The sequence below is a fragment of the Pipra filicauda genome, unplaced genomic scaffold (assembly GCF_003945595.2).
Source record: "Pipra filicauda isolate LSUMZ 115617 unplaced genomic scaffold, ASM394559v2 scaffold163_size1657671_pilon, whole genome shotgun sequence".
In the NCBI taxonomy this organism is placed as follows: Eukaryota; Metazoa; Chordata; class Aves; order Passeriformes; family Pipridae; genus Pipra; species Pipra filicauda.
This window is the reverse complement of record NW_024104140.1, coordinates 1,088,648-1,102,569: the sequence shown is the minus strand read 5'-3', so window position 1 is coordinate 1,102,569 and position 13,922 is coordinate 1,088,648. Positions and strand designations below refer to the sequence as shown.

Genomic DNA, 13,922 nt, shown 5'->3' with positions numbered 1-13,922 from the left:
CAGAATTAGTTCTCAGCAAAGGAACTGAAGTTGTTTCACTTCTGCAAACTCTGACAGACTCACTCAGGTGAGCACCAGGCAATAGTTAAAGCAGCTGCTTTAGCACGATGAGAGTTCTTAACGAGTGGGTGAAGGGCTGAGTTAATTGCTTCCCCTGCTCCACAACGGCCGTCCTGTGTCTTTGCCTTCCCTCTCTCTTCTGCACTCTTATACATTCCCCCAGAGGCACGGGTGCGGGTGACTGAAAATGTGAAGTCACCTGACAGGACGCTGCCTGACTCCCTTCGCTCTGCACAGCACAAGCTCTCCTTGCCGAGTGGTAGTGAAAGCAACTCTGCAGGGCTTTGCTCTGCTCAGCAGGCTGCAAAACTGAAATCCAGCTTTCTACCACCCACTTACCGTCCAGGGGGGTTGTGCGTCTTCTTGCCTTCTGTGTCTTTCCCCAAACCTCTGTTCTCAAAAGGAAACTCTGTTCTGCTGCTAGCAATGCATCCTGAGAGGTGGCTATGTTCGTGCTACCCCACTTTCTGTGTGTGGGCATTCGTGTTCACATCCTTGATTAAAGGTAGGCTCTCTTTGATACTGGTCTCTAAAGTATTTGCTAGTCACTGTCTCTGCTCCTGTTTTCCTAAATGAACTAAATGTAAAGCCTCTACCATGTATTTCTAACCTGAAATCTGTAACATTTCAACAGTATTTTAAGAGAGCTAAAGCAGTACCTGTTTTCTCACATAAAACTCTTCATTTTTGTTTGATAACTAATTGAAGAAATGTTTCTAGCAAACAACAAAAATGGAATAGCGTTCTAGTAATTTCATTTGGTGCTTGAATTTGCAAGTGCTTAAATAATGCAGGCTAAAGATGTTCACATTCAGTACTCACACCTTTGAAAGTGAGAACTTGGTCTATTGTTGTTCACCATTGTTGGTAATCTATGTTTAAATATGCTGGAGTCATTTCCAGGCACAAGTCTCACTGAGGTTCAACAGGATTTTTGCTTTTAAGGCACTATATCTTTTTTGAAAGCGTCACTTCTGTTGATGACCAAGATGTGTATGAAATACAGTGCTTGTGTTAGCAAGGTATAAAGTATTGTCTTACAGCAGCACCAGTGGGATGAGAATCTGTAACTGAAGTTTGAAAATGAAAGTCCTAAATACTTGTCTGGTTTTGTTATTTTATTTTAAAGCATGCATCTGTTAAGAAGGCCAGCAGGAAAATTCCAAATGAAACATGATTTTAGACTCATTGGCTTTAGTCATGAGACTTTGCTAAGAAACTCATGTTCCCATAGTAGTGTACTTCTAGTCACAGAGCAGTGAGTGGTGATGATGAAATCTGAAATTTTGATTTCCTTTTTGAATGGCACAATACATGATGTGCAAACATCCAAACTTTGCGGACATTCATGTATCTATTCATGATGCTAAAAGGATGAAATGAAACATTAAGTTACGAAATTTTTACTACAATTTTCTTTCCATACGTGTAAGTCACCAGTAACCAGCATTTCTGCTTGTAATTATGATAATCTCCTGCAATATGAGGATGCTTTATATCACCTTAGATGCAAAATTACTCTTTTTTTTTTCAAAAAACAGGGGAAAGGCAGCCTAAGCATGAAAACAGTGCAGTATACTTAGACCAAGTGTCTCTCTGTAGGATCCTCTAAGACATCTGTGCATCCACAGGCCCTTGTGTTTACTGAAGAATATGTAAATTGAAAATTTATGTTCTATGCTGTGCCAGAGACCATGCTGCCTGACACAAACCCATTCTATGTTTAATATTTGCAATCATAAAGCCTTATCATGATTGCTTTCTTGATACATTCTAGTGCAGCCTGGAACTAATGCAAAAAATTTCAGAACATGATTCTGAAAAACTAATTTTTCCTCAATTGTATTGGTAATATCTTTGGGATCATCAAAGAGCTTTGATAACAAAGCTGTGCACAGTGTAAGAGGGAAGTTATCTTGACTTCATAAAGTATTTTGAGTGGAAGTGCTGAATTATAGTAGTGCATTGTAATAGCAAAGTTATTCAAGAAAATTATTCTTTTGAGGTGATGTTGCCAGAGCCAACATGATCGAATATTTTCCTTTTCAAAACAAAGTCTGCAGCCTTTAGAACTGTCAAAATAACTATTTCAGGTCTGGACTGTATGTAACAGGTTAAGAACATTCTTCTTAACTCTGCAGTGAGTCAGCTCAGTGCCTGACACACACCTTGTTCCTGCTAAGCCACCTGGTCTATTCTTTATTGACTGGGGGTTACAGCTATGATCTGCTTGTTCCCAAAGAACAGCTCTATATCACAAAGATGCATGCTATTCTATAAGAAATTTTAATATTTCCACTTTTTTTTTGTTCATAGAAGTTAATAAATGAACTTCCTTCAGAATAAAAATTGTGCTATCTAAAGAGTTGAAACAGGAAACATGAGAATGAAATGTAGTCATAGCGTTTTAGACTAGGAGGCATCATTATAACCACCTAACCAGAATCTCTCACATTTGATAGAGTAGTTGAGGCCTCAACTGAGTAAGTAGCTGTGTTTTTCATGGACTCTCTGTCTTGCCATAAAGACTCGCAAAGGTTAAATCTACCACATTGCTGCTTCTTCTACTTCACACTTCATTCTACTTCGGTCTGATACCAGGGTGAGCCAAGGAGAGGCCCACAGGCTGGTGGCTTGATACATGGTCACAAGCACAAGATCCAGAAATATAGCCCAGATTTGGATAACTGTATATTATCCAGCACCTTCTTTCCCTTTTTCTTACCTCTGGCATAGCTATTCTTTATGTTTACTAACAGATACCACAGCCTGCGAATCAGAGGAACGGTTATTTCACAAACTCTTCTCCCAGTACAACCAGTTCATCAGGCCGGTGGAAAATGTGTCTGATCCCGTCAGAGTGTATTTTGAGTTGGCCATTACCCAGCTTACAAACGTGGTAAGACTCACTAGGGAATACTGCTGAGATTTGGGGACGGCTGTAAACACACGCGAATCGCTGACGCAGGAGATGTGACTGTGATGGCTGCACACACCCTAACTGGCATTTCGCGTGGGCCTGAGTGTACGTGCTGAGACCTTTGCTGTTATTTCAGTTAGCAGAGTTGTTCCTGTTGCTCAAACAAGCGGTTTGAATGCAGCAGATTCGTTTGCTTACTCTGTAGCATCAAACCCCTTCGCACCAGGTAGCAGCTTCCAGAGCCCAGAGCAGCAGTACTGAATGTTCAAGCCCACTCTCCACAGGGATAGACCACTTCAGGGACACCTGGTATGTCCGGGTTGCCTGTAGCATGGGACCAGTTCTCCTGTGGGTCTACTGTCATTTCCCTGTGGTCCTGAGGGGTAAGATCTTTTCTGCATGCCTTTTTTTCAGTCTCTTTGTTTCAACATGACATAAGAGAAGTGCAGCCTGCAGAGCGGGGGGGGAGATGAGTGTTGCATGTTTTGGGATGCACCGTGCACAAGGGTGAGTGTGTCTGGGGTGGCAAACCCTCTGGGCAGGACAGGGGGTCTCTCGAAGGAGCAAAGCCTGGCCTCAGCCCTTGCTGAAATCTCTCTGTGAAGCAAATTATCTGCAGAACAAAGGCAGAGTTTTGATTCTGAAGCACCTGGTTGAGTCCATAATGAAATGACAGGCAAGCAGCAACATTCAACAAGTGCCAGGGAGAGAAGTTACCTGAGAGGATAAATGCAGGCATTGTAAGTCCTCGTGGTGAAGAGTGTCACCTTTTGGAGTTCCTCTGTGGAAGTATTTTGTTTCATTGTTACAGGTAGCTTGGCAGGTTTCCACAATTCTCTCTGGCATTGCAGCCCCTTGCTCCTAGTGCTGCCTTTGAAGAAAAAAATGAGCATTTTAAATAAATCGGGTGGATTTTTTCAGGATAAAGTCATGATTTTTACAATAATTTAGATGTTTTAACCCACAGACAGTAGCCCTACTGGCCTTTCAAAATTAATTTTGTGCTTAAACTTTAGTATTAAATGTAGAACTACGTTAATATTTACATTAGTATGAAATATTGAATCTACATTTTCCATCTTTGTATGGTAAATATCTTAATTTCATTTGAGTTCACATGCTTAAAAACTAAAAACTACCCAAAGCAATATTCTTGCAGATAATTTCTTTGTGAATGTCAGCCTGCATTCATACATATATGTAATACGAGTATTTCTGAATACTTTTAGGCTGAAGGCTCATTAGAACAGGATCCAAAACTTTATATTTGTGTTTCTTGCATCACCTTCCTGATTCTTCACTGACTGGCAATAGCAATAATTGACTGTAAAAAGAAAGTCTCTGTATAGAGTGACCTAGTTTAGTGCTGTTTGAATGCGTCTGCTCTAGAGGTTTGTATAGAAATTCAAGAACACTGTGATACAGTTGCCATTTTCTTGAATGTTACCAGTTCTGTATGGTGTAATCAAAACTTTTCAAACACTGAAACCCACAAAATGCACAGCCACCAGAAGAACGTTGTTCTTCTGGTGCTGTTTTCAGAGGAATTCTAAGTTTTGTGCTCTTCAGGTTCCCAGCCACTGGCAAAACAGTGGAGCTCTTTGTATGTCTGATATTTATGGACTATGATTTTTCAATAGAGCTTTAAAAATTTTGCAGTAGAGCTGCACATGACTGCGCCCAATATGTAAGTCCCTGAAAAGTATCCAGAAAAAAAATCTGGTTTCAGTAAATGTGGAATTCTAGTTTCCATTTTTACGGACTGAGTTTTTGGCCTGTGTTTCTTTCTAGGATGAAGTCAATCAGATTATGGAAACAAATTTGTGGCTTAGACATGTAAGTGACTGTGTTGCATTTCTCGTGTATTTTGCATTGATATGATCAAATGTGTGTTACCTTGTGAGCTACAACTATAGAATTAAAGTTCTTGTCTTGTAACAAGGGTTTTAAAGGATGAAAAGGAGAAGCCCCATTAACCATATCTCAAAACGTAATTTCTTAATTCTTGTCTCCTTTCCTGTGTAGCATATTCTCCTCCAGCTTTGTGATCGAGTGGTTTTTTGGGTTTTTTCTAGTTTTTTTTCCTAGTAAATCTAGCTGGATGTATCCATTAAAGAGTGATTAAACATGCAGCTCTGCATTCCTAGTTAATCTCCACCAAGACATTTATTAGCAAGAGGAACATACCTCCATTTTTCCTGATAGTTTTTTTTTTCATTTTTACATAGATAAAAATCCTTAGAGGACCTAAACTACTGAGAAAATATAGTCAGCTTGCACCAGTTTTCTCCAGGCACTGATTGTGATCCACACAAACTTTTCTGCAAAAGATGCTGCACTTATGATAGGCTGAGAGACAATGGAGCATGGCCCCATGATAGTGCACTAGGCAGCAATTCAAGAGGGCTGCTCAGCATCCCTCAGTGCCCTGGCTTGATATTTCACTGCTCTTGTGAAAGCAGTAATGTCCCCTGGCAGCAGCTGCCTGTTAGTGTGCACATGTACCTCCCTTCTCCTTGGTCTCCTTTGATGCTCTCCTCCTCTAACCTGTGGAGTGCAGCAGCAGGGCCCATATCTCCTCTCCGTAGTGGGGAGGTAACCTTTCACAGGCAAGGGTCTTTACTGATGTAGGAAGACAGAGGAGAGCATGCCAGTGATGGATAACAATTGACATCCCATCTCCTCACAGAGAACCGAGTAGCAAATCAATGTGAGCAGTGTTCACGTATGTCCAGTGTTTCTCCAGGTCGTGGCCTTGTTGTCTTTCAGATCACTGATCCCTCCCCCACGTGCTGCACTTTACATCTTTATCATAACCTGTCATTTTATAGGAGGATGCAGATATTATAGGAGAAGCAGATATTTGCTGATAATTCAAAGGTTTAAAATCTTCGTCCACTCTTCTTTCAGATTTGGAATGACTACAAATTGCGATGGGATCCCAGCCAATATGATGGCATTGAATTTGTTCGTGTACCAGCAGATAAAATTTGGAAACCAGATATCGTCTTGTATAATAAGTATGATGATTCATTTTACCCATTTTATTGATTCATTTTACCCTCTCCCTCAAAAGTGTCCTCTTGCAGCCTCCATGACAGACATTTTACTTTCATGATTTTCTTTGCCCCATTTGTCTTTTTTAGTGCTGTGGGAGATTTTCAAGTTGAAGTAAAGACCAAAGCCCTCCTTCGCTATGATGGAATGATCACCTGGACCCCACCAGCTATTTTTAAAAGCTCCTGTCCTATGGATATTACTTTTTTCCCATTTGATCATCAGAATTGTTCGCTCAAATTTGGCTCATGGACCTATGACAAAGCCAAAATTGATCTTCTGATCATTGGATCCAAAGTAGATATGAATGATTTTTGGGAAAATAGTGAATGGGAAATAGTTGATGCTTCTGGCTACAAACATGATATCAAATATAACTGCTGTGAAGAGATCTACACAGACATAACATATTCCTTTTATATTCGAAGGTTGCCAATGTTTTACACCATAAATCTGATCATTCCCTGTCTTTTCATCTCATTCCTGACTGTGTTAGTTTTTTATCTGCCATCTGACTGCGGTGAAAAAGTGACCCTTTGCATTTCTGTGCTCCTTTCTTTGACTGTGTTTTTACTGGTGATCACAGAAACAATCCCATCCACCTCTTTAGTAATTCCCCTAGTAGGTGAATATTTACTGTTCACTATGATATTTGTGACTCTGTCAATTGTCATTACAGTGTTTGTCCTGAATATACATTACAGGACTCCAACCACACACACAATGCCCGAATGGGTAAAAACCATCTTTCTTAACCTGCTCCCCAAAGTCCTGTTGATGCAGAGGCCACTAGAACAGCAGAAAAAAAATTACTCCAAAAAACCCAAGAAAGTATCGGACAGTAAGTCAGGCAAGTCAAAGCACAGCAAACACAAAGATACCAAACTGCAGAGGGAGCAGCAGCGATGCAGTCACTGTGACAAGGCAACTGAACTCGCTACCACCACGAGAGGACTGAGCCATCAGTCACCGAAATGGATGGTGGAGCAGGTGGAGTACTCCCCAGAGGTGAAGGATGTCATCAGCAACGTCCAGTTCATCGCAGAGAACATGAGGTCTCAAAATGAAACCAAAGAGGTAAGGGAAGTAACCCTCCCATTGGGGATTGTTTTGGTTGTAGTGATATCAGTGGTGATGATGAGGGTTGAGTGTCTGTGGATAAAGAGCAGGGGGGAAAGGTCAGCAGGGCAGACGTCCTGGTAGAAGTCTGTTGCAGACCACCTAGCCGGGATGAACAGGCAGATGATGCATTCTACAGAGGCTGGAAGAAGTATCACAACCACTAACCCTCGTACTCATGGGGGACTTCAACTTGCCAGATGTTTGCTGGAAGTACAACACAGCAGAGAAGAATCAGTCTAGGAGGTTCCTGTAGTGTGTGTAAGATAACTTCCTGACACAGCCAACAAAGGGCGGTGCCCCACTGGCCTCTCTGTTTGCAAATAGGGAAGGACTGGTGGGAGATGTGATGGTTGGAGACCGCCTTGGGCACAGTGACTGTGGAATGATGGTTTTCAATTTTGGATGAAGTTAGGAGGAGTGCAAGCAGAACTGTCACCTGGGACTTCCGGTGGGCAGACTTTGACTTGTTTAGATTGATTGACAGAATCCCTTGGGAGTCAGACCCGAAGGTCTAAGCAGTCCAAGACATCTGGACATGCTTTAAGAAGGAAATCTGAAAGGTGCAGGAACAGTAAGACAAGCTGCTGGGGAAAAAGACCATCCTGGCTAAATGGAGAACTTAGGCTGGTTAAAAAAGAGAATGTTTCACCTCTGGAAGGGGGGGGGGCAGGTAACTTGGAGTGACTACGAGGATGTTGTGAGGTTACGTAGGGAGAAAATTAGAAGAGCTGAAGCTGAACTGAAACTTAATTCAGCCACTGTGGTTAAAGACAACAAAAAAGTTTCTATAAGTACACTGGTAGCAAAAGGAGGGCTAAGGAGCATCTCCATCCTTTGCTGGATGCACAGTGTCAGGGAATGAGGAAAATGCTCAGGTACTCAACATCTTCTTTGCCTCAGTCTTTAATACCAAAATCAGTTGTCCACAGGATACCAAGCTCCCAGAGCTGGCAGTTAGTGATGGGGAGCTGAATGAAGCCCCCATAATCCAGGAGGAAACTGTTAGTGACCTCCTATGCCAGTTAGACACCTGCAAGTCTATGGGAAGCACCTGAGAGTAATGAGGGAGCTGGCAAAAGTGCTTGCCAAGCCACTTTCCATTATTTACCAGCAGTTCTGGTCAACCAGAGAAGTCCCAGTTGACTGGAAATTAGTAAGTGTGATACCCATCAACAAGAAAGCTCAGAAGGACGATCTGTGTAACCACAGGCCTGTCAGTCTGACATCAGTGCTGGGGAAGGTCATGGAGCTGACCATCCTGAGTGCCATCAAACTGCACATGCAGGACAGCCAGGGTATCAAGACCAGCTAGCATGGATTCACAAAGGCAGATCCTACTTTACCAACCTGATCTCTTTCTAGTGACCCACTTAGTGGATGAGGGAAATGCTGTGGGTGTTGTCTATCTAGACTTCAGCAAAGCGTTTGACACCACCTCCCACAGCCTTCTCCTGGATAAACCGCCTGCTCGTGGCTTGGATGGATGGATTCTTTGCTGTTTGGATAGCTGGGTCCAGAGAGCGGTGGTGAATGGAATTATATCCGTCTGGGTCACTGGTGCTGTGACCCAGGGCTCGGTACTGTTTCATATCTTTATCAATGACCTGGAGGAGGGGATCGAGTGCACCCTCAGTCAGTTTACAGGTAACACCAAGTTGGACGGGAGTGTAGATCTTCTGGAGGGTAGGAAGGTTCTGCAGAGGGATCTGGACAGGCTGGATCAGTGGGCCAAGACAACTGCATGAGGTTCAATAGAGTGAAGTGCTGGGTCCTGCACTTTGGTTGCAACCACCTCACACAGCCCTACAGGCTTAGGGAAGAGTGGCTGGAAAGTGGCCCAGCAGAAAAGGGGATGCTGGTTCTACAACCAACCAAACATGAGTCAACTACATGCCCAAGTGGCCAAGAAGGCCAGGGGCATCCTGGCCTGTATCGAGAATAGTGGGGCCAACAGGACTAGGGTGGTGATTGTCCCACTGTACTCGCTACTGGTGAGGCTACACATCGTGTATTGTGTTCAGTTTTGGGTCCCTCACTTCAAAAAAGACATTGAGGTGCTGGAGTGTATCCAAAGAAGGGCAAGGAAGCTGGTGAAGGGTCTGGAGCACAAATCCTATGACAAGCAGCTGAGGGAACTGGGTTTGTTTAGTCTGGAGAAGAGGAGGTTCGGGGGTCCTCACTGTTCTCTACCTGAAAGGAGGTTTTATTAAGGTGAGGGTCAGTCTCTTCTGCCATGTCTCAAGTGAAAGGATGAGAGGCAAAGTGAAAGGATGAGAGGCAATGTCCTTAAATGGCACCAGGGTAGGTTCAGATTAGATATTAGAAAAAAAACTTTCATTGGAATTGAAATAAGTTGCCCAGAAGAGTGGTGAGTCACTGTCTCTGGAAGTGTTCTGAATGTGGCTTGGGGATATGGCTTGGAGCAATTATGGTGGTGCTGGTTTGACAGTTGGACTAAGATGTTCTTGAAGGTTTCTTGCAGCCTTGATGATTCTGTGCTTCTGTGATCCAGACAGGCATGGCACCACAATTCTGGCAAACGAAAACCTGGTCTAGAAGGACAGCCCAGAGGAACTTGTATTGTTGGGTGTAGAAATGAAAATTTTTATATCTGTGAATGGGCTGAAGTTTCCTACAGAAAGGGAGGAGATAGATGATCCATTGGGAATGGAAGAAGAAAAGTATTCTCATCTGTTCCTCTTCTATCCCTAGAGGATAGTTTAGACAGCAAGACAGTTTTAGAATAAACACAAGATTCGAGCTTCAAAGAAAAAGGGGAGGAGCATTAGCCTGCTACACCCATAAGAAATGAACTTTGGTCAGCAGTGGTTCAGAGTCAATCCTGCCATAGAGCGGGGGATAAACCAGATGGGGCTTTCCAGGGTCTCTTCCAGCCCTCTTTCTGTAGATCCTCAAAAGCAACCCTCTTTGACTACTCAGGCCTGGTAAGCAGTGACATCCCAACACCAAGTTTGCTGTTTGCAAAGCAGGTTGCTTTTCTGTGTTAGTAATGGAACAAGTAAATTTGGAAACTGCTTTTTAAAGAACAGGGCCTGTCTAGCAACGCAGCAGTTGATCTAGAGAAGAACTACTCTCAGTCAGTGATAAATCTGGCAAAGATAATCCATCCAGAATGCTGTTGTCTGTACTTCATTGCAGTCTGATATGTTCCAGTTTTTTACAGTGATTTGAATAATTGTGGCTTCAGCAATACAGTATTTTCAGCCATGGTAAACATACATTGAAATAATAGCTGAGTTTTGGGGGAAGACAACTGAATAAAAACAGATGAGATGAATAACGACCAACTAAAAAGAAAAGAGAAGGGGTTTAAAAGTGAGATTTGGCATTTAAACTACTGAATTTGCTTGTGTGAAGGTGCAAATCTTTCACCCTGATTGGGATTACTGTCATAGAAAATTATCCACATTGGAATTTAGAGAATTCTGGGGCCATGTCGTCAGGTGTAATCACAAGCAACTAAAAGCAGCTGCGAGAAAGACTTTATGATATCCCCTCACATCCAGACCTCACAAGGATCAGGAATGCTCTGACTTCAAGGTATTTTTAAAAAGTTTAGAACCTAATGAAACATATATATTTGATCTGTCATGAAATTTTTGCCTCTGAAATTTTTTACGTGCTCTTTGATAGCAAAATCAATTTCAAAACCAAATACTGCTGTATTTGTGCTGAAAACCACAAAAACTTTGTAAGGGAAATGTTGAGATATATACTTTCTATCAGAATATTTTGTTGAAATTCATGAAACTTCTGTGAAACCCAAAGATTACTTTTTCCCCCTCTTTTTTCTTTATGCCCTGAAGAAGAAGTTTCATACAAAAACAAAGTCTGTAACTTTGTGAATAAAGGGCTAGAGTGTGGTGGCTGAATTCATAGGATGAGTGGGTAGTACATGCCAGACCAATGCAAAAGAAAGGGATCTATTAACATAGAGGAGGATGGGAACTGAGCTGAGCCTTGCTGAGTACCTATGCCCTGGCTGTTCTGCTTAACCCAAACATTTCAGCCCTGCTTTCACTTTCCCATCAGGTGCATAAAACATGCCCATGTACTATATTCAGCTGATTTCTCTGATGCACTGAATAATATTATTTAGTCTTCATTATTTAGCTCATGAAAAGTCTTCCTTTGCCAGTCTCATTTATTTGCTTTTGCGAATCTCTCCTGCTGCCTGAAAATCTATTCTTAGTCTAGTGGGTGCATCAACAGCTCTGTATTTTGCCTTTAAAAACACACAAGGGATGGGAAGCAGGATTTTTCATTTACCAAAACCCTCCTCTGGGGGAAAAAAAAAGGAATTTTTTTCTCAGGCAAGGACTGCGAAAATTTTTCTGGAGGCTGTTTCTGCTTCAGCCAGACATACAAAGCAGTATGGGTGGTATCATGCACTTGTCCTACATAAATAAAAGTCCTTTAAAAATTGTGTCAACATTTACAGCAGCTGGAGTTCTTCCTGCGTTTTTTTCATGTGAAGCACAGCAGCAGCACCTTGGATGAAAATATAACAAAATTGGGAAAGCAAGTGAAAGATCCCTCAGCAGAGAGCTCTTAACCAGTCACTTGTTTATATGAGTGAATGTTCATCTGATACAGTGGTTCTTGTATGTAGTACGAGTTAAAAGGTACAATTTAAAGGACAGCAAATTCACTGAACATGGTTCCAAGGTCTATGTCTCAGGCAAACACAGTCCACTCTGTCCTGCTTAGGACAAGACAGTGCAGTTTGCTCTGTCAGACTTGCTATAGTCCATGTGTCCATTTGTCCACTTTTCTGAAATCAACAGAGCCTGATGGGAGAGAGAGTGCATCAAATCAGACCAGAATAGCAAACTCTCTTGTGCAGGCTGTCGGGACAAATCCCTTGACAGAGTCTAGTGATGTGCAGCTATGGTGGTTGTGCCTGCTGTTACATCACCCCACTCTGCACCCAGCACAGGGCCAGGTCCTATTTGTTAGTGTCAGCATCATAGCCGGAGTTTGCCAACAGACTTGAACATTTAGAAGAATTCAGCGGACTAGGACAGTGTTGTACGTTCTCAGCCAAAAGTGGCAAAACACTTTTAGAAAATCAGCCCCTTCGGAAGAGACTTGAAAACTGCAGCAGTTGTAAGCATGACAAGCAACATTCCTGACTTGCATGTATGTTCTTCCTCACGTTCAAAAGCAGAAGGGACATTTCTACTGCGTGCTGTCAACTAGCAATTCAATGTAACACCATATGTAGTTTATCCTTTTCTTTCTTTATTCTCTTGCAGGTGGAAGATGACTGGAAATATGTAGCTATGGTGATAGACAGAGTATTTCTGTGGGTATTTATAATCATTTGTGTGTTTGGGACTGCAGGACTCTTTATCCAGCCACTAATAGCAGATAAATAACTTGATCCGCTGCTTTTTACCCACTTTGGGGTTTGTTTCATTTTTGGTTTGTAAATTTACCTTATATTTCTCTCCTCTTACATAACCCATCTGCTCATCACCTCCTCAGCACCCAGCCACAGAGGGTCCCAGATCAATAAAGCACATGGTTATGTTTGTGTTTGAAATCAGACAGGTCTTAAACACTTAATCATATTTGAAGACAAACTGACTTAATATTAGAATGTGCTAACCATGTGAGGCGTACACATTTGAAAACTACATGATCCTAAAATCTTGAAAAACTAGTTTATCTGCCATTTAGCTTTGCATGTGACTAAAGTCCCTTCTACTTCCTAATACTGAATACCAAGACCTTGATGAGCTTCAGTGGGATTTCTAAGCCACATCTCTCTTGTCAGATTAACAATGGTCCTAGTTCCAAAGGAGTTTCCTCTCTGAAAACTCTTGCTTGCTTGGGCTCAGACATAAGCCCAGTATGGAAGGGTTCATTCCTGAGTGGGTACTGATCACAGACAGAATTGGCTTGACAGAATCAGGTTGTTCTGAGTTTTTCTGTTTTTAAAGCTGCAGGCCAACTGAGATTATACACATCTCAGGAGAAAAAGGCTGGATATCATGAATCCTGTGCAAAGCTGAGCACCTTGGCTGAGCACTGCTGTGCAGCAGTGTTCTGCTTGCTGGTTCCTCGTGGGTCAGTGCTGTGTGTGCAAACCTGTAACTGCAGGGACACATCCTTTGGGGCTGAGGTTGCTGCTACATAACCAGATGCCCAATCCTAGTGTGCTTAATCCTGAAACACTTTGCAGATGTGACCCTGATGTGGTTTCTATAATATATGGATGGTTTACCCTTAGGTCCCTTGTCCGTTTATATTCCTGTTGGGTTTGTGCCCAAGGATTCTTCTTTAAAAGGCAGCACTCCAATTAAACCCGGTAGCTTCAACAGTACCAAACTCTTCTTTCTTTTAGGAGCACCTAACCTTAACTGTACAGTGTCAGTGCAGTGTTTTCTGTGTCTGCCACGTATCAGTCTCTGCTCTGAACATCACCAATCTGTGGAAAGTATGAATCGCTGTTTCTGAACTCACTGTCCTTTTACTCTTTTTACTCCACAATAAAGAGAATAGGATTGAATAAATGTATATCTTAGAGATAAAGGTGGAATGACAAGAATATAACTGTCTTAATCCAGCCAGTCATGACTGTCTAGAAGAAAACTATATTTTCTGTAATCTTCCTGAATGTTGCATAATTATGTAGTGACTGACAAACAGATATGTGAACAAGCATGGCTTATTTTGTCAGCCTGTCAATTAAATATCACTCCTGAGACATACCTTCTTGAAGAATTTGTGTGTT

At 42.1% G+C, this 13,922-nt stretch overlaps 1 protein-coding gene across 2 annotated transcripts; it reads left to right on the top strand.

The window, feature by feature from the left end:
• The first annotated feature begins 350 nt into the window (after positions 1 to 350).
• CHRNA6 (cholinergic receptor nicotinic alpha 6 subunit) lies at positions 351 to 13,888 on the top strand. 2 transcript variants are annotated; one of them, XM_027745189.2, is made up of 6 exons: positions 351 to 565; positions 2,820 to 2,959; positions 4,772 to 4,816; positions 5,891 to 6,000; positions 6,127 to 7,114; positions 12,439 to 13,888. In XM_027745189.2, the coding sequence occupies exons 1-6, from the start codon at positions 487 to 489 to the stop codon at positions 12,559 to 12,561; spliced, it is 1,485 nt and encodes a 494-aa protein (XP_027600990.1). In that variant the 5' UTR covers positions 351 to 486; the 3' UTR covers positions 12,562 to 13,888. The 2 variants fall into 2 exon arrangements, with proteins under 2 accessions (XP_027600990.1, XP_039235246.1); XM_039379312.1 differs by lacking the exons at positions 351 to 565; positions 2,820 to 2,959 and adding an exon at positions 3,299 to 3,363.
• Positions 13,889 to 13,922: the final 34 nt, after the last annotated feature.

Coding starts and splice junctions, on each gene's coding strand:
- CHRNA6 (XM_027745189.2), top strand. CDS start 487: ATGCATCCTGAGAGGTGGCTATGTTCGTGCTACCCCACTTTCTGTGTG. Junction 2,960..4,771: donor TTACCCAGCTTACAAACGTG/GTAAGACTCACT, acceptor GTTTCTTTCTAG/GATGAAGTCAATCAGATTAT. Junction 4,817..5,890: donor CAAATTTGTGGCTTAGACAT/GTAAGTGACTGT, acceptor CTCTTCTTTCAG/ATTTGGAATGACTACAAATT.